We start from the raw sequence: 19212 nt of genomic DNA on the forward strand, positions 1-19212 counted from the left end.
ACCTCAACTTTGGGTAATGGATTATTCTATTTGTAATAACAGTCCAAAACAATCAAAGATGACTCCACCACACTTTCTTTGAAAGATTGCCTCTTCTTTCTACGTGTTTACCAGCATATAGTGAGATCAGACTGAATCATACACTCTGTGTGAGGCAATTATGTTGCAATATTTTTTGATGGGTTCATGGCCACCTGTTTCTATTTTTTTCCCTTGTTTGGTGCTTCAGTTTTCTGTGTTCTCGTTTCCTGTAGTCACCTTCAGTTCCACTGTGCCATCTTTTCTTAAACTCTGGACGTCTGGTGAATATACTGCTTTCTACAATTGAAACAACCTGAAGTATTCTGTATTCCAAGGCGCGTGTGGGGGTTTTCAGAATTACTGTTTTTATTCCAATCTTGGGGAACTGTTTTCAGCACACACACCCAATTATATGTACCAAGATGGTGTGAAGAATAGTGGCTCCTGGAGAGTGTCGCCCTTATCGTAGGCAAACCATGTCCAAGATTCCAAAGCATAAACAGCATCCTGTCCTTGAAGACTGGTTTCAAAGCACCAAGGGCTTATAGCCTGCTAACGGGCCTGGGCAATGTTAACAACAAAGCAAAAAGATTCCAGTCACAATAGGACAACAGTTTAAAGGGCTTGTTCTATACCATAGTTGCAATTGTCTCTCCAAATATCGTATTCTTGTGAGCACCAATCACCGAGCTCTGTGCTGTCTACACTTATGAATGTACACTTTTGAGAAGCCAGTGGTTAGATGGTCTGTAGTGCAAAGTCCCTTCAGACCATTTTGACTGTTCCACAGGTGGGGCGCAAATAATCCAATTTTTCCTTGGAGTATTTGAGTACTCAAGCTAATCAGTGACTTCACGAAATGTATGTTGAGTTATTTTATGCAATGATGCCACAATACCTGTACCTGTCGCTTTTACAACATGTGCAATGCACCCAAAATGTATTCTGGATTACTGGTTAGCCATATTTTCACATTTTTGCTTTTAGAGGAAGACAAGCACAGGCATACTGCTGGGACACCAAAAGCAAGAAAGTCCAGATAGCCACCAAAACATCCAATGGTGATCCTGAGGTGGCAGGTTTCTCAGGACTCACGAGATTTATGGCCATCATTGTTTGGACGAGACCACGCTTGACAAGTTTTTAAAATACATCCTTTCTCCTCTTTGGAGTTTAAAGACTCAATAGCGAAGCCCCTTCTGACCTCTTTTGGATAGCAGGAATTGGTAAGGGACACAAAGTCATCATTTGGGAAGACGCAGGGGAACATGTGGCCAAAGAGCTGGATACCCACGAGGAGCAGGATGTCTTGGAGATGCATTTAAACAAATTGTGAGATGGTATTTTAATTAGCCTTGGAATTAACCAGGTGATAGGAACTGCGGCATAAACCCTTATTAAAATTAGTTCAAAGACCCATTAACGTGTGAATAAAGCATTCGATAAACAAATCTTCATCAAACTGTTCTCCAACAAGTTCACAAGTTAATTGGAGAAATTTCCCAAATATGGCGAACTAACACTTTATCTTAATTTTTCTGCTGTCATATTGTTAGACAACAAAAGAAAATAATAAGTGAAACTTGTTTATCTGAGCAAAAAAGACATTCTTCTGAGAAAAGCTTCTCTTTCGCAACACTGGACCTTACCTCATGCACAGCACAGTGTGTATGTTACTACGCACTCGCTTAGTGTAGGCTGCCATCATGTTGGCCTTAGTAGGCTGCTGACCCATGTCCAAAACAATCGGCTTCATCACTGTGACTATTTGGTCCTGTTCATCAAGTCCGTAAATGTTTGGAACATCTCCGGAGTTCAAGACATTATTAATGTCTTCGAGGAAGGACTCACTTTTAATCTAAATAAATGGAGATGAAAATACATTTTCAATAGGAGGAGAGCAGTGACCTATATTGGTAAAAAACGATTTTTCATATGTATGCTAGATTTGGGAAATTGCAGAAAGATAACATACCTGTAAGCAGGTACATAAATGTGGAGTATATATGCCTCAAAATGGCATAAATAAGCAGTACATGTGTGAGGACAGTGACAGTAAACAGCATCATGGTGGGGGTGAACAGTTGTAAATAGTAGTTGTGTGGGTTGTAGACAGCTGATCAGTTTTGTTTAGGTTTCAAAGATCTGAGCAGAATCTATGGAAGTGACGGACAAGCACAGATGATATTGATTTAGGGAACACTAGAACATTTTACACAGAACATTTTATTGAAGGTGTATCTCAAATAGTAGTCATGCACAGCTGCTCAGCGTACCGGATGAGGTGTGGTGTCTACTTGAAACTAAATCAAGGAAAGTAACACGTTTTAACAGATTTGTATTAGTTAACAACTTAATCCACAGGAAAAGTACTGATTCGACACAAATCGTAACATTTTTGATGGAGTACTCTAGCTGGGATCAAAATAATTCCAATACCCAACTTCGAATGAACCTGTTCATCACTATATAACATTTTCCACTTGTTAATCGTGTATGAAAGTTGCGGGCAGAAGAACAGTACCTGTGTGGAGGTTCGACAAAATAGTAAGCATCTGTGTGTGTAGTAGAGATGTGCGGCACCTAAATAAAGGTCGGAGTTGTTTGTAAAGATGAGCTCTATCTTAGTGAGCACTGAACTATGTGAAAGCAAATCCGCTTGTGTCAGCATCAACAGCATTCATAGGAAGCCGGCTTGCACATCAGCAAGGGCTCAGTCAGCAGAACATTAATTAATTACGTAGTCCCAATACATGTCAGAAGTCCAAAGCAGTAATACAGGGTGGCGCACAAGTAATGAGTACCTGAGTGTCAGTAAAGAGGAAAGTTATGGGAATATCCTGCAATCCAGCCTTCAGCAGAATGCCCTTGATGTCCTCCCGCCACTCAGGAATTCCGTAGTTCTTAGCGAGTTCAATCTGGAAGCATTCATATTCTGCCCTATAACCAAGGAAGAGATTTAATTTAATTTAATTTCCATCCAGCTGAAATGCTTAGAAAGATGCCACCCTCTAGTGGTTGTCTGAATATTCGATTTAGTTGCCTGCCCATTGGGCATATTTATTTGCCTGTATGGATGACATTAGGGTGTCGGGTAATATTATACCTTCTGCCCTCCTGACGCTGGTCATTAGCAGCTCTTAACTGTTCTTTCCCTCATTATCTGCCCTTGCCCCTGTCACACAATTGCAAGGTGGGCTATAACCAATAGTTAAGCGAAGTCGACAGCCTCTGACTAGGGTTCTGATCTCCGTTTACATCACCAGAAGTCAATAAAACTTAATCAAAAAAATGATAAACAGAAAGAGATTCATCTGAATGAGTACTTTCCCTCATGCAGGTGGTGTTGTATTATTTACCCCCACTTGCTAGAGACAAGTTACGATTGCTTGTATTGAACTGAAGCAGGGGTAGAGCCAATCATTTTTAGATTTTATTTTAGACAGCAATTGTGTTTTTGTTTTGTATTAATACCAATACATGCCACATCAGTGCACAATGGCTCTGATGTATAAAGCATCACACCAGACGAATGGTAAAATTCATGTTGTATACATTAATTTAACATAATACTGTAGAATTACTAAGGTAATAAAATACAGCTTATACATCCACTTTCATATGATAAACTGGACATGAAGAGGTTTTAAAAAGGACATATTACTTCAAATACTCTCTGGTACTATTTGGCTTAAAGAACAAGTTACTTACCTTCGATAACGAGGTATCTGATAGAGACTCTATCTAGATGCAGATTCCTTACCTTAGAATTCCCTGGCGTCAGCTTCGAATCTGGACTTTTTTCTGAGCAGTACCCTGCGCGCACGCCGTCGGGCGGCGTTGTTCGGATCCGCGTGCGTCATCAGCGTCGTTGGAGCCGTCTATGACGTCACGGTTGTCTATATAGACGCCGCCTCGTCGCGCGTACGTCATTTTTTCCCACAACTTCCTACGCCAGAAGCGCAGAGTCATGGAAGAACCAACAATTATGGGTTTGACCTCTTTGACTATTTGAAATAAAAATTCTTTCATGCCTTTAAGAAAGGCAAAAATGCCAAAATCATATATATACATATACAAAAAAAAATATATATATATATACATATATATATATCCGTATAAAAAATATCTGCAGAGCGGTGAGGCTTGGGTGGGTGTAAGGAATCTGCAGCTAGATAGAGTCTCTATCAGATACCTCGTTACCGAAGGTAAGTAACTTGTTCATCCGATAGAGACTTCTAGCTGCAGCTTCCTTACCTTAGAATAGATACCCAAGCTATAACCCCTGCAAAGAAGGTGCAAAGAAGGTGGGCAGGGTGATATTTTGACCCAGATGTAAAGGGGTCACCACCTTGGGGAGGAAAGAGGCACGAGTTCCTAACACTACCTTGTCAGGATATATCATGAGATAAGGTGGCTTTGAAGAAAAAGCCTGCAGCTGACTCACTCTCCTGGCATATGTAATTGCCACCAAAAAGGCTGTTTTAATAGTGAGCAGCCGGAGAGGACAGTTATGCAAGGGCTCGAAGAGAGCACACATAAGGAAGGTAAGAACCAAATTAAGATCCCACTGGGGCATAATGAAAGGCACAGGCGGGAACAGATGCACAAGCCCTTTTAAAAACCTCTGTACTATAGGTGATTTAAACAGAGATGGTTGATCGGGCAACTGAAGAAAAGCCGAGAACGCTTAAAGATAGCCCTTGAGAGTCCCCAAGGAGGAACCCTGCTGGGCAGGAGACAATATAAACAAAAGGATGTTAGACAGAGAAGAAGAAAGAGGATCAATAGACCTCTCTGTACAATATGAAACAAAGCGTTTCCAACGGGAGGCATAGATCGACTTAGAAGAGGGACGCCTGGCTGCCAGAATGACATCACAGACCTCAGGAGGGAGGTCAAAAACCATCAACTGTTGCCGCTCAATCTCCACGCATGAAGGCGCAGAGTTGACAGGTTTGGGTTGAGAACCTCCCCCTGCTGCTGCAACAGAAGATCCTCCCGAAGAGGCAGCCTGATTGGAGGACCGATGCTCCTTTTGAGAAGCTCTGGATATCAAACTGTCCATGCCCAATCCAGAGCCACTAGGATTACTTGGGCCCGGTCGTTCTTGATTTTCTTGAGAACTCTGGACAGAAGTGGTATAGGTGGAAAGGCGTACCGGAGGCCTGAACTCCACTTGCGACGAAAAGCGTCACCTAGCGATAGCCCCCTTGGAAACTCCAACGCATAAAACTGCTGACATTGCGCGTTCTCTACGGAGGCGAACAGATCTAACCAAGGTTCTCCCCACTGCTGAAAGAGTTGCGCCACCTCCGGACGGAGACACCATTCGTGATCCTCTAAGCATTTTCGGCTGAGCTCGTCTGCCCTGGCGTTCAGAGAACCTGCCAGGTGTTGAACCACCAGGGTCATGCCCTGCTGTTCTAGCCATGTCCAGAGACGTAAAGCCTCTTGACAAAGGGTCCACGACCCCAAACTGCCCTGCTTCTTGCAGTACCACATTGCGGTAGTGTTGTCCGGTAACACCTGCACCACCTTCCCTTTCACAACAGGAAGAAATGCTTTTAATGCTAGCCGGATCACCCGAAGCGCCAGCAAGTTGATGTGGAGCCTGGATTCCGCCGGAGACCATTGACCCCTGATCTCCACCTCCCCCAGATGGCCGCCCCATCCCAGAAGTGACGCATCTGTCACTACCGTTAGATCTGGTTGGGAAGGAAGAGGAGTCTGCCTTTGACCCAATCGCAGTTCACTAACCACCACTGCAGATCTTTTGCAGTCCCCATCCGAGATCTGAACCACGTCGGTAAGATTTCCCTGATGCTGTGCCCATTGGAACTTCAGGTCCCACTGCAGAGCCCTCATGCGCCATCTGGCATGCTTGACCAATAGGATGCAGAAAACCATGAGTCCCAGCAGCCTCAGAGTCTGTCACACCGAAATCCAGGATAGAGGCCGAAACATCGGTATCATAACCTGAATATCCTGGACCCGCTGTTCGGGAGGATAAGCCAGATAGTGCACTGTGTCCAGAACAGCTCCGATGAAAGTGAGCTTCTGAGAGGGAGTCAGGTGTGACTTCGGCACATTTATAGTGAACCCCAGCGAATGCAGGAGGTCCACCGTCGTCTGGAGGTGGGTGACAACAGCATGGGGCGTAGAAGCCTTCAACAGCCAATCGTCCAGGTAGGGGAAGACTGAAATCCCTGACCTGTGCAGATGAGCTGCCCCTACTGCCATCACCTATGTGAACACCCCAGGGGCACTGGTGAGACTGAAAGGAAGCACGGTAAACTGAAAGTGCTCGTGGCCCACCTTGAACCGCAGATAACGCCTGTGGGCTGGCAGGATAGGAATGTGGAAATACGCATCTTGCAAATCCAATGCTACCATCCAGTCTCCTTGGTCTAGGGCAGACAAAACCTGAGCAAGAGTGAGCATCTTGAAATTCTCCTTCTTGAGGAAGAGATTGACGTCCCTTAAATACAAGATAGGGCGAAGGCCTTTGTTCTTTTTGGGAATCAGAAAGTAGCTGGAATAACAACCACTGCCTACTTCTGATATCGGGACTCTTCTATAGCTCCCTTGGCCAAGAGAGCCGTAACTTCCTCACGGAGCAAAGCCAGATGGTCATCCATCCGCCATTCCTTTGTTGGAGGGATAGAAGGAGGGAAAGACTGGAAGGGAAGGGAGTAGCCCTTCCGTATGATCTGCAGGACCCACTTGTCCGTGGTGATGGAAAGCCAGTGAGGGAGATGAAAATGAATCCTCCCTCCAACTGGACTGACGTGATCCCGCAGGACCATACTAGGAGGGCTTGGGTGCAGTGGAGGGGGCTGTGTGGCGGCCAACCTCTGGGTCTGATGGTGCCGGGACCACGTCCTCTTCCGGGATGCTGTAAAGCCTGAGGACGGTGGCTAAACTGTGGCTGGTGTGGTACCACGCGCCTTCCGAAGCCTCGAAAGGGGCAAAAGACAGACTGCTGTCATGCTGACGCTGAAAGTGCGGAGTCTGCCTTTTTGCCAAAAGGGCGAGAGCAATCAAAGGGCATGTCCATTAAGCTGGACTGGACATCCCCTGAGAAACCAGTAGAACGTAGCCATGCGTGGCGACGTAGGGCCACTGATGATGAAATCGCTCTGCCCAGCGAGTCGGTCGTGTCCAAACCACACCGGATCGTAAACTTGGCTGCATCTCTCCCATCCTTGACAGCCCTCCGGGACCTGGGGCAGCACCTGTGCCACCTTATCCCATAAAGTATGGGAATAACGGCCCAATAGGCAAGAGGTGTTTACGGACCTCAATGCCAGGCTGGTGGAAGAAAACATCTTCTTCCCAAGCTGATCCAGCCTCTTGGATTCCCTATCCGGGGGTGCGGAAGGGAAGGCACCACAGGAAGTAGAAGCTTGGACAACCAAGCTCTCAGGAGTGGGGTGTTGTGTCAGGAAACTAGGGTCGCTCGGAGCGGGCCTATGGCGGAGGCTGACCGTCCTATTCACAGAAGCCCTTGTGCTGGGTTTGGACCACGTACCCAGAAGGAAGTCTGTAAGAGCCTCATTGAAGAGCAACATCGGCTCTGATGTTGTCACCCCCGGCTCAAGCACTTGTCAGGATATTTGTCCTGACTGGCACCATAGGCAAATCTAGGTCCAAGACCTCAGCTGCCCTACACACCACCATAGCGAAAGAAGCACCCTCCTCCGTAGCCACATTAGGAGGAGAGAGCAGACCAGTATCTGGAGACGTGTCCAGTCCACTGCCTCCCCTAGATCCTCATGCCAGTCCTGTTGTAATCCACATTCTAAAGGGTCCTCAGACCCCTCCCATTCCTCTCCTGCGTCTGGCTGATCTAAATAATGCTCAGACAATGATCTGGGCCGAATTGGCTCCGTTGAAGTCGGAGTCAACGTCGTACGACGTCACTCCGGCTCTGGATCATCCGGAATAAGGATGGGGCTGCCACCGGTGGGCGCTGGTGGCGGAATCGTTGACGTCGGACCCGGCGCCGAAGGAGGTCGACTGTGGGAGACTGGCGCCGGTCCGGATCCCGTATCGGATCTTGGGGTCCCCAACGGCGCTGAGGCTGAAGCTGCCGGCGTCGAATCCGAAAGGGCCCCTGCTGACCCCACGGGGCCCGAAGACCCACCCGAGGGTGCAGCCCGCTCAAAAACGAGATGCATGGCCTCGTAAAACTCTTTTATTTGAGCAGGGGTCAATCCGGTCCCCGGAAAGAGGGGGGGAAGACGCTGCATTGACCCCGACGACGGGTCCGCAGAACCGCGCTCGGAACATCGACGTTCCCTAGATGCCTCGTCGGCCGACAGGCATGGCAAAGACGAAGTCCGCTTGGACTTCTTCTTGTGCCTCTTACCTTCGGATGACCTCGAATACGAGGAAGAGGACTTGGGGCTCCGGGAGCAGTGCTGCGACCTCCTGGAAGGAAAAGAACTGATGTACGCGTGCAGAGACGGCGTCTATTTAGACAACCGTGACATCCTAGACGGCTCCAACAATGCTGACGCCGCCCGACGGCGCTCGCGCAGGGTACTGCTCAGAAAAAACTCCTGATTCGAAGCTGACGCCAGGAAATTCTAAGGTAAGGAAGCTGCAGCTAGAAGTCTCTATCAGATCACTGTTTATATAAAATCACAATTTGCAAAGCTGTTAAAATTATTTTGGCAAGAACCCCAGAAGACGACTCATAAATGTGGCTCTTAACTATATAACTTTGCAAAAATTGGCGAAAAGGCTGTCAGACAAGATTAACCTTTTGGTATAAACAATGATTCAGGTAAAATCTACAAGAGTTCATTTTATAACCAACAAAACAATGTTTACTTCAGAGAACTACCCCTCAAAACACACATATATATAATTCATTGTAATACATCTATAGCAGAAACACTCTAAAACAGGATAATGCAGAATAAAATTCAAAAGAGAGGCATGGGTGCTTTCTTCAAATCCAAACAGCACATAAGAATAAGCTTCTACTAAATTAATATTCTAACTCAGATCAGTGTCAAATATTCTAGACACTGTTACATAACATCTAATTCCCATATTCAAATGAAGCAGTCTTATCCATTTTTCTCAGCATGCTTATCAGCCAGGCAGAAAAACAAAATATAATCAACATTTTCAGTAATGTTACTGCAAGTGAAGCAATTTCCAATAAAATCATTAAAATCTGCACACATATATAAAACTGTAAGGTAGCAGCATCCCATACCTAACTTTGACATAGTGTGTTTTAGCATGTTGAGGACAAATATCATCTATGAAACTTTCAAAACGGGGAGTAGGCTTATGGGCCAGGAACGTGTCAGTTAAACTACCACCATTCACAGGACAATGGCAATCGTAAATTACACAATCCTTGAAGAACAAGTTACTCACATTCGGTAACGTATTATCTGGTGGAGACTATCTACCTGCAGGTTCCTTACCTTTGAATTACCTGGCGTCAGCTTTGAATCTGGATTTTTCCGCTGAGCAGTACCCTGGGCGCGGTGTTGTTTGGATATGCGTGCATCGTCTAGCTCCGCGTGGCGTCAAACGCGTCGTTGGAGTAGTCTGTGATGTCACGGTCTTCTATATAGGCACCTCCCCGGCACGCATACGTCCGTTCTTTTCCACAACTTCCCACGCCAGAAGCGCAGAGTCATGGAAGAACCAACTTTCTCTGTTTATCTATGTGAAATGACATGCCCTGAAGAAGGGAAAAAATCTGAAACTACATAATATATTTGCAGAGCGGGGAGGCATGGGTGGGTGTAAGGCATCTGCAGCTAGATAGAGTCTCTACCAGATAATTTGTTACCGAAGGTAAGTAACTTGTTCATCTGATAGACACTTCTAGCTGCAGATTCCTTACCTTTGAATAGATACCCAAGCCACAACCTCCTGGCAGTAGGCTGCGGACATATACACCTCATATAAGAAAGTCCTGTAGGACAGAGCAAGCAAAATGCCCATCTCTCCTCACTTGGCCATCCAGGCAGTAGTGTTTTGCAAACAAGTGCAAAGAGGCCCACGTTGCCACCTGACAGATGTCTAGGACTGGTACACCTCGAGCAAACGCCGTGGTAGCAGCTTTTCCTCTTGTAGAGTGAGCTCATAAGCCCTCAGGAGGCTGCTTCTTAGCCAATGGGTAGCAGATCTTGATGCAGGGAAAGTCCCAGCGTGAAATGGTTAATTTCTGAACTGCCCGACCCTTCTTTGCACCAACATACCCCACAAAGAGTTGGTCATCCACCCGGAACTCTTTTGTGCGGTCAAGGTAGAACGACAAAGCTCTTTTTGGATCAAGACGGTGGAGTCACTACTCTTCCTTAGAGGGATGCGGTGGAGCAAAGAAGGAGGGCAGGGTGATATTCTGACCCAGATGGAATGGGGTCACCACCTCAGGGAGGAAAGAGGCAGAGGACTCAGAACCACCCTATCAGGATATACCATGAGATAGGGCGGTTTTGATGATAAACCCTGCATCTCACTTACCCTTCTGGCAGATGTGATCACCACTAAGAAGGCTGTCTTGATGGTGGGAAGCCATAGAGGACAATTATATAAAGGCTCAAAGGGAGCACACATGAGAAATGTGAGCACCAGATTACTGTCCCACTGGGACATAACAAAAAGGGCGTAGGTGGAAACATATGTACAGGCCCTTTTAGGAATCTATGTACAATAGGAGATTTAAAAAAGATTTTTTATCAGGCAACCGAAGAAAAGCCAATAAGCCAGAAAGATAGCCCTTAAGAGTCCCTAAGGTGGAACCCTGTTGGGCGAGTGACAGAATGAAAAGAAGGATATTAGAGAGAGCAGAAGAAAGAGGATCAATATACCTCTCTGTACAATATTGTACGAAGTTGGCTCTGTATATACAATTTCAAAATAAAAAATAGTGTGCACAGAGTCCAAGGGTTCCCCTTAGAGGTAAGATAGTGGCAAAAAGAGATAATTCTAATGCTCTATTTTATGGTAGTGTGGTCGAGCAGTAGGCTTATCAGAGGGTAGTGTTAAGCATTTGTTGTACACACACAGGCAATAAATGAGGAACACACACTCAAAGACAAATTCCAGGACAATAGGTTTTTATATAGAAAAATATATTTTCTTAGTTTATTTTAAGAACCACAGGTTCAAGATTTACAAACAATACTTTAAATGAAAGGTATTTCACTCAGATATTCTAGTATCTTTGAATTATCACAATAGCATGTACAGTTTTGACAAAAATGGCAATAAGCTATTTTAAAAGTGGACACAGTGCAAAAATCAACAGTTCCTGGAGGAGGTAAGTAATTAAGTTCACAGGTAAGTAAAACACTTACAGGGTTCAAAGTTGGGTCCAAGGTAGCCCACAGTTGGGGGTTCAAGGCAACCCCAAAGTTACCACACCAGCAGCTCAGGGCCGGTCAGGTGCAGAGGTCAAAGTGGTGCCCAAAACACATAGGCTTCAATGGAAATAGGGGTGCCCCGGTTCCAGTCTGCCAGCAGGTAAGTTCCAGTGACTTCGGAGGGCAGACCAGGGGGGTTTTGTAGGGCACCAGGGGACACACAAGCAGGCACAGAAAGTACACCCTAAGCGGCACAGGGGTGGCCGGGTGCAGAGTGTAAACAGGTGTCGGGTTTTCAATAGGACTCAATGGGGAGACCTGGGGGTCTCTTCAACGATGCAGGCAGGCACGGGGGGGGGCTCCTCGGGGAAGCCACCACCTGGGCTAGGCAGAGGGTCACCTAGGGGTCGCTCCTACACTGGAGTTACGTTCCTTCAGGTCCTGGGGGCTGCGGGTGCAGTGTGGTTTCCAGGCGTCGGGTTCCTTGAAGCAAGCAGTCGCGATCAGGGGGAAGCCTCTGGATTTCCTCTGCAGGCACCTCTGTGAGGGCTCATGGGGGTCAAACTCTGGCTACTCACGGTCTCGCAGTCGCCGGGGAGACCTCCCTGTAGTGTTAGTTTTCCGCAGGTCGAGCCGGGGGCGTCGGATGCAGAGTGGAAAGTCTCACGCTTCCGGCAGGAAACGTGTGGTCTTTAAAAGTTGCTTCTTTGTTTCCAAAAGTTGCAGTTTCTTGAACAGGACCGCTGTTCTCAGGAGCTTCTTGGTCCTTTAGATGCAGGGTAGTCCTCTGAGGCTTCAGAGGTCGCTGGACCCTGTTGGATGCGTCGCTGTTGCAGTTTTCTTCGAAGTAGGGAGACAGGCCGGTGGGGCTAGGGCCAAATCAGTTGTCGTCTCGTCTTCATTGCAGGGCTTCAGGTCAGCAGTCCTTCTTCTTCTTTAGGTTGCAGGAATCTAGTTTCCTAGGTTCTGGGAGCACTTAAATACTGAATTTAGGGGTATGTTTAGGTCTGAGAGGGCAGTAGCCAATGGCTACTGTCCTTGAGGGTGGCTACACCCTCTTTGTGCCTCCTCCCTGAGGGGAGGGGAGCACATCCCTATTCCTATTAGGGGAATCCTCCAAAATCAAGATGGAGGATTTCTAAAGGCAGGGGTCACCTCAGCTCAGGACACCTTAGGAGCTGTCCTGACTGGTGGGTGGCTCCTCCTTGTTTTTCTCATTATCTCCCCTGGACTTGCCGCCAAAGGTGGGGGCTGTGTCCAGGGGGCGGGCATCTCCAGTAGCTGGAGTGCCCTGGGGCATTGTAACACGAAGCCTGAGCCTTTGATGCTCACTACTAGGTGTTACAGTTCCTGCAGGGGGGAGGTGTGAAGCAGGCTTTTGTTTCTGTCCTCAGAGAGCACAAAGGCCCTCACCACATGGGGTCAGAAACCCGTCTCTCAGCAGTAGGCTGGCACAGACCAGTCAGTCCTGCACTGAACAATTAGGTAAAATACGGGGGGCATCTCTAAGATGCCCTCTGCGTGCATTTTTTAATAAATCCAACACTGGCATCAGTGTGGGTTTATTATTCTGAGAAGTTTGATACCAAACTTCCCAGTATTCAGTGTAGCCATTATGGAGCTGTGGAGTTCGTTTTTGACAAACTCCAGGACCATATACCTAATATGGCCACAACTGTACTTACAATGTCTAAGAAAAGTCTTAGACACTGTAGGGGCATATTGCTCATGCAGCTATGCCCTCACCTGTGGTATAGTGCACCCTGCCTTAGGGCTGTAAGGCCTGCTAGAGGGGTGTCTTACCTATGCCACAGGCAGTATTTTGTGTGCATGGCATCCTGAGGGGGATGCCATGTCGACTTTGCCTTTTTCTCCCCACCAACACACACAACCTGCAATGGCAGTGTGCATGTGTTAGGTGAGGGGTCCCTTAGGGTGGCACAACATATGCTGCAGCCCTCAGGGACCTTCCCTGGTCACAGGGACCTTGGTACCACTGGTACCTTTTACAAGGGACGTATCTGTGTGCCAATTGTGGAAACAATGGTACATTTTAGGTGAAAGAACACTGGTGCTGGGGCCTGGTTAGAAGGTCCCAGCACACTTCTCAGTCAAGTCAGCATCAGAATCAGGCAAAAAGTGGGGGCTAACTGCAACAGGGAGCCATTTCCTTACAAATATAATACAAAACGCTTCCAACGGCAGGCGTAAACCATCTTGGTAGAGGGATGCCTGGCTGTCAGAATGACATTACAGACTTCTGGACGGAGGTCATAAACCATCAACTGCTGCCGCTCACTCTCCACGCATGAAGTCGCAGAGTTGACAGGTTCGGTGGAGAGCCTTCCCCTGCTGCTGCAACAGAAGATCCTCCCAAAGGGGCAACCTGATTGGAGGATTGATGCTCATTTTGAGAAGCTCTGGATACCAGACTCTCCGTGCCCAATCCAGAGTCACTACGATTACGTGGGTCCGGTCGTTCTTGATTTTCTTGAGAACTCTGGACAGAAGTGGTATGGGAGGAAAGGCGAACAGGAGGCCTGAACTCCACTCGCAACGAAAAGCGTTGCCTAGTGATAGCTGCCTTGGAAACTCCAACGCGCAATACTGCTGACATTGCATGTTCTCTTCGGAGGCAAACAGATCTAACCAAGACTCTCCCCACTGCTGAAAGAGGCCTTGCGCCACCTCCAGATGGAGATATCCTTTGTGATCCGCTAAGCTTGGCCAACTGAGTTTGTCCGCCCTGGCGTTCAGAGAACCTGCCAGGTGTTGAACCACCAGGGTTATGCCCTGCTGTTCCAGCCATGTCCAGAGATGCAGAGCCTCTTGACAAAGGGTCCACAACCCCACACCGCCCTGCTTGTTGCAGTACCATATTGCGATAGTGTTGTCCGTGAACATCTGTACTATCTTCCTTTTCACAACAGTAAGAAATGCTTTCAATGCTAGCCGGATTGCCCAAAGCTCCAATAAGTTGATATGGAGCCCAGAGGCCCCTGATCTCTGCCTCTCCCAGGTGGCCTCCCCATCCCAGAAGTGAGGCATCTGTCACTACTGTGAGATCTGATTGGGGAAGGGAGATGAGTCTGCCTTTGACCCAATCACTGTTCACTAACCACCACTGCAGGTCTTTTGCCGTTCCCTCCGAGATCTGAACAGTACTGGTAAGATTTCCCTGATGCTGTGCCCACTGGAACTTCAGGTCCCACTGCAGAGCCCTCAAATGCCATCTGGGATGTTTGACTGACAGGATGCAGGAAGCCATGAGTCCCAACAGCCTCAGAGTCTGTCTCATAGAAATCCAAGATAGAGGCCGAAACATTGGTATCGTAACCTGAATATCCTGGACTCACTGCTCAGGAGGATAAACCCGAAACTGCACTGTATCCAGAATGGCTCCAATGAAAGGGAGCTTCTGAGAGGGAGTCAGGTGTGACTTCAGCATGTTTATAGTGAACCCCAGCGAACGCAGGAGGTCCGCCGTAGTCTGAAGATGGGTGACGAGAGCCTGGGGCATAGGAGCCTTCAACAGCCAGTCTTCGAGGTAGGGGAAGACTGAAATCCTTAACCTGCACAGATGAGCTGCCACCACCGCCATCACTTTGGTGAACTCCGAGGGGCACTGGTGAGACTGAAGGGGAGCACAGTAAACTGAAAGTGCTTGTGGCCCACCTTGAACCGCAAGTAACGCCTGTGGGCTGGCAGGATGGGAATGTGAAAATACACATCCTGTAAGTCCAACGCTACCATCCAGTCTCCTTGGTCTAGGGCCGACAAGACCTGAGCAACAGTGAACATCTTGAATTTCTCCTTTTTAGGGAAGAGATTGACGTCCCTTAAATCCAAGATAGGGCGAAGACCCTTGTCCTTCTTTGGGATCAGAAAGTAGCGGAAATAAGAACTACTGCCTACTTCTGACATCGGTACTCTTTCTATGGCACTCTTGGCCATGAGAGCCGTAATGTCCTTGCAGAGTAAGATCAAATGATCCACCATCAGCTGTTCTTCTAACGGAGGGACAGAGGGAGGGAAAGACTGGAAGGGGAAGGAAAAGCCCTTCTGTATGATCTGCAAGACCCACTTGTCCGATGTTATGGACTGCCAGTGAGAGAGAAGAAATTTAATCCTCCCTCCAACTGGATGGACATGGTCTTGCAGAACCATAATAGGAGGGCTTGGGCATGGCGTAAGAGGAGGGCTGGGTGGTGGGCGACCTCTGGCTAGACCCTCTGGGTCTGAAGGTACCACAACCTCGTCCTCACACGGGATGCTGTGAAGCCGGAGGATGGTGGCTAACCTGTGGTTGGCGTGGTACTGTGCCCCAAGCGAAGCCTTGAAAGGAATAGGCAGACTGCTGGCGAACAGGTGCCAAGAGGCCCAAGGATCTGGCCGTAGCCCAAGAATCCTTGAACCTCTCAAGCGCAGAGTCTACCTTCTCACCAAAAAGGCGTGAGCCATCGAAAGGTATGCCCATCAAGTTCGACTGGACACCCCCCGAAAAGCCAGTGGTACGTAGCCAGGTGTGGCATCGGAGGGCCACAGTCGAAGAAATCACCCTGCCCAGCGAGTCGGTCGTGTCCAAGCCACACCTGATGGTAAACTTGGCTGCATCTCTCCCATCCTTGACAGTTTGGGTGAGAGTGGCCCATACGCCCTCTGGGACCTGGGGCAGCACTTGTGCCACCGTATCCCATAAAGTATAGGAAAAACGTCCCAATAGGCAAGAAGTGTTTACCGACCTCAGTGCCAGGCTGGAGGAAGAAAACATCTTCTTTCCAAGTTGGTCCAGTCCCTTAGATTCCATATCCAGGGGGGTGGAAGGGAAGGCTCCACGGAAAGTGGAGGCTTGGACCACCAAGCTCTCTGGGGTGGGGTGTCGGGTGAGGGAACTAGGGTCGCTTGGAGCTGGCCTATGGCAGTGGCCGATTGCCCTATTCACAGGAGCCCCTGTGCTGGGTTTGGACCACGTTCCCAGAAGGACATCTGTGAGGGCTTCATTGAAGGGTAACATCGGTTCTGATGTAGCAACCCCTGACTGAACCACCTTTGTCAGATTGGTCCTGAATAGCACCGTAGGCAAGTCTATGTCCAAGACCTCAGCTGCCCTACGCACCACCATGGCATAAGATGCCCCCTCCTCCGTAGCGGGAGGTGAGAGCATGCCAGTATCGGGAGAAGTATCCAGTCCACTGGCTTCCCCTAGATCCTCATACCAGTCCTGTTCATGCTCCAATCCATATTCTAAAGGGTCCTCAGACCCCTCCCACTCCTCACCTGTGCCTCGCTGTTCTAAATAAGCCGCAGGCACTGATCTGGGCCTAATCGGCGTCATCAAAGTTGGAATCGGCGTTGTATAATGTCGTTCCGGCTCCGGATCATCTGGAATGAGGATGGGGCTACCACCACCAGTGGGCGTCATGGTGGAGGGAGCGTCGACATCGGGCCCAGCACCGGAGAAGGCTGACTGTGAGAACTCAGCACCGGGCCGGATCCACTATAGGATCTTGGTGTCCCCAACGGTGCCGAGGCCAAAGCCGGCAACGTCAAATCTGATGGGGCCCCTGCTGACCCCGCGGGGCCTGAAGACCCACCAGAGGGGGCAGCCCACTCAAAAACAAGGCGCATAGCCTTGTAAAATTCCTTTAATTGAGCGGGGGTCGCCCCAGCTCCCAGAAAGGGGGGGAGATGCAGAGTCGGCCCTGGCAATGGCTCAGCGGAACCACACTCAGAACGTCGACGTTCCCTAGACACCTTGTCAGCCGACGGGCATGGCGAAGTCAAAGTCCGCTTGGACTTCTTCTTTTTGTGCCTCTTACCTGAATGCAGATGACTTGGGGCTCCTGGAGCGGTGCCGCGACCTCCTCCTTGAGCGGGACCATGACCTCCTCGGAGTCGCGCTGACCAAAGGCGACTGCGGGGCCGCTAGAAGTTTGAGAGATCTCAAGGCCTTCGAAGACATGGCCCGACAGTCGGAGCACGATTTTGTGTCGTGGTCCTTGTCAAGGCACCAGAGACAAACTTGGTGTAGATCAGTGACCGACATGGTGCGATGACATGCAGCACATGGTTTGAATCCAGTCTTCCTTGAAGTCATTTGCACAGACAATCGAAAAAATATTTGACGAAACGTTGAAAAAAGGGTAGCTCTATCCAGACCTGCACTTCACAGGCGAAGAAGGAAAAGCACTGGCGTACACGCACCAGGGTGGTGCCTACATAGAAGACTGTGACATCACAGACGGCTCCAACGATGCTGTCGATGCCACGCGGAGCCGACAGCTCATGCAAGGTACTGCTCAGCAGAAAAAAAAACAGATTCCAATCTGACGCAAGGGAATTCAAAGGCAAGGAATCTGCAGCTAGAAGTCTCTATCAGATAGCTTTAGATACAGTCCACCTCGATCCTCTTGTCATCCATAAAGGATCATACCAAAATGTTTCTAGCTCTATGTTTAAGATCCAAGATTTTACATGGATAAGCCATGGCACCTTATGATTCTTATCGAAGGACAGAATTTCTTTGAGTCCCTCCCTATACGAGGAGAGCTCAGGTGTTGATAAAATTCAAATCCAATCAAGGATAAGTCAAATGGTTGTCAAATCCCCAATTCTCTTTAGCCCAAGATCAAAGTACAGTGGGATAGAAGGAGTACTTTGAGGTAGGTTCAACATGGTTCTCATAGAATCAGTTTTACAACAAATTAGATTGGTAGCATTAGTAATTCTGCATATTTCAGCGCCAAAAAGGGGAGCGGTTTGTGCTTACGCACTATAGGCACTATAAACTTCCATAACCGGAGATAAAGACAGAGAAGTAGATACCCTATACATTTTTCTAACAGTTGATGCTCCATGGAGCAACAATACTTAACCTGTCTGAACTTGTTGTTTCCACAGTTGTGGTTTATTGATTCTAATCCCCAGAAAATCAAATTTATGCACTCTATCCAGCAGTTGTAATCCTAATCTCAAACCTTTCTGCAAGGTCTGCATGGCCCTATATTCATATCTTTAGTTTTAGCTGCATTAATCTCTAGATCCGGCAGAACACAAAAGTCAGTAAATTTATCACGTTTTGAAGACTCATTGGTATATGAGATAAGAGGAAGGTATTGTCCACAAATAAAAGTGTGGGTATAAGATTGCCCTCCATTATTATAGCATTATTGACTTGACGGTATCCCAAAGTTTATTCCTAGGGAAAAGTTTGAAAGCAGCCCTCAAGTCAACAAAAGCCACATTTAAAGGCTCCTTTTTTTAGTTTAACATACTTCCAAAAGATTGGTACAGGAGTGTAGGAAAGTACCCTCTTTCTTGGCATAGTTACCCCCATTTTCTGCCTGTTGCCAGTGTGTTTGACTGTGTTCACTGGGATCCTACTAACCAGGACCCGAGTGATTATGCACTCTCCCTTCTAACTTGGTAACTTAGTTACTTTCACCCCACATTTGGCATGCTGGTGCCCCCATGTAAGTCCCTAGTATATGCTGCCCAGGTACCAAGGGCTTTGAGGCACCAGGAGATCCCCATGGGCTGCAGTATGTTTTATGTCACCCGTGGGGAGCCAATGCAAAGTGTTCTGCAGGCCTGCCATTGCAGCCTGCATGAAAGGGTGCATGCACCCTTTTTCAATACAGGTCACTGCACCAGGTCACTGTAAGTCACCCCATGGCAGGCCCTTCTAGCCCAGGGTGCAAGTACCTGTGTGTGAGGGCACCCCTGTACTAGCAGAGGTGCCCCCACAAATTCCAGTTCCATTTTCATGGACTTCGTGATTGCGGGGATGCCATTTTATGCCTGTACTGGACATAGGTCACAACTTATGTCCAGCTACATAATGGAA

At 48.0% G+C, this 19212-nt stretch overlaps 1 protein-coding gene across 1 annotated transcript in view; it reads right to left on the reverse strand.

Annotated features, from left to right (window-relative positions):
• The window catches only part of DNAH1 (dynein axonemal heavy chain 1), an 827745-nt gene that overhangs the window by 218878 nt on the left and 589655 nt on the right, over positions 1-19212 (reverse strand). Inside the window, exons 50-51 of the mRNA XM_069206595.1 lie at positions 2826-2961; positions 1671-1879 (exon numbers count right to left, since the gene is read on the reverse strand). Of these exons, the coding sequence (XP_069062696.1) occupies positions 1671-1879; positions 2826-2961 (345 nt within the window). The remainder of the gene's footprint in view (positions 1-1670; positions 1880-2825; positions 2962-19212) is intronic.

This window comes from Pleurodeles waltl, chromosome 9 (assembly GCF_031143425.1).
Source record: "Pleurodeles waltl isolate 20211129_DDA chromosome 9, aPleWal1.hap1.20221129, whole genome shotgun sequence".
NCBI lineage: Eukaryota > Metazoa > Chordata > Amphibia > Caudata > Salamandridae > Pleurodeles > Pleurodeles waltl.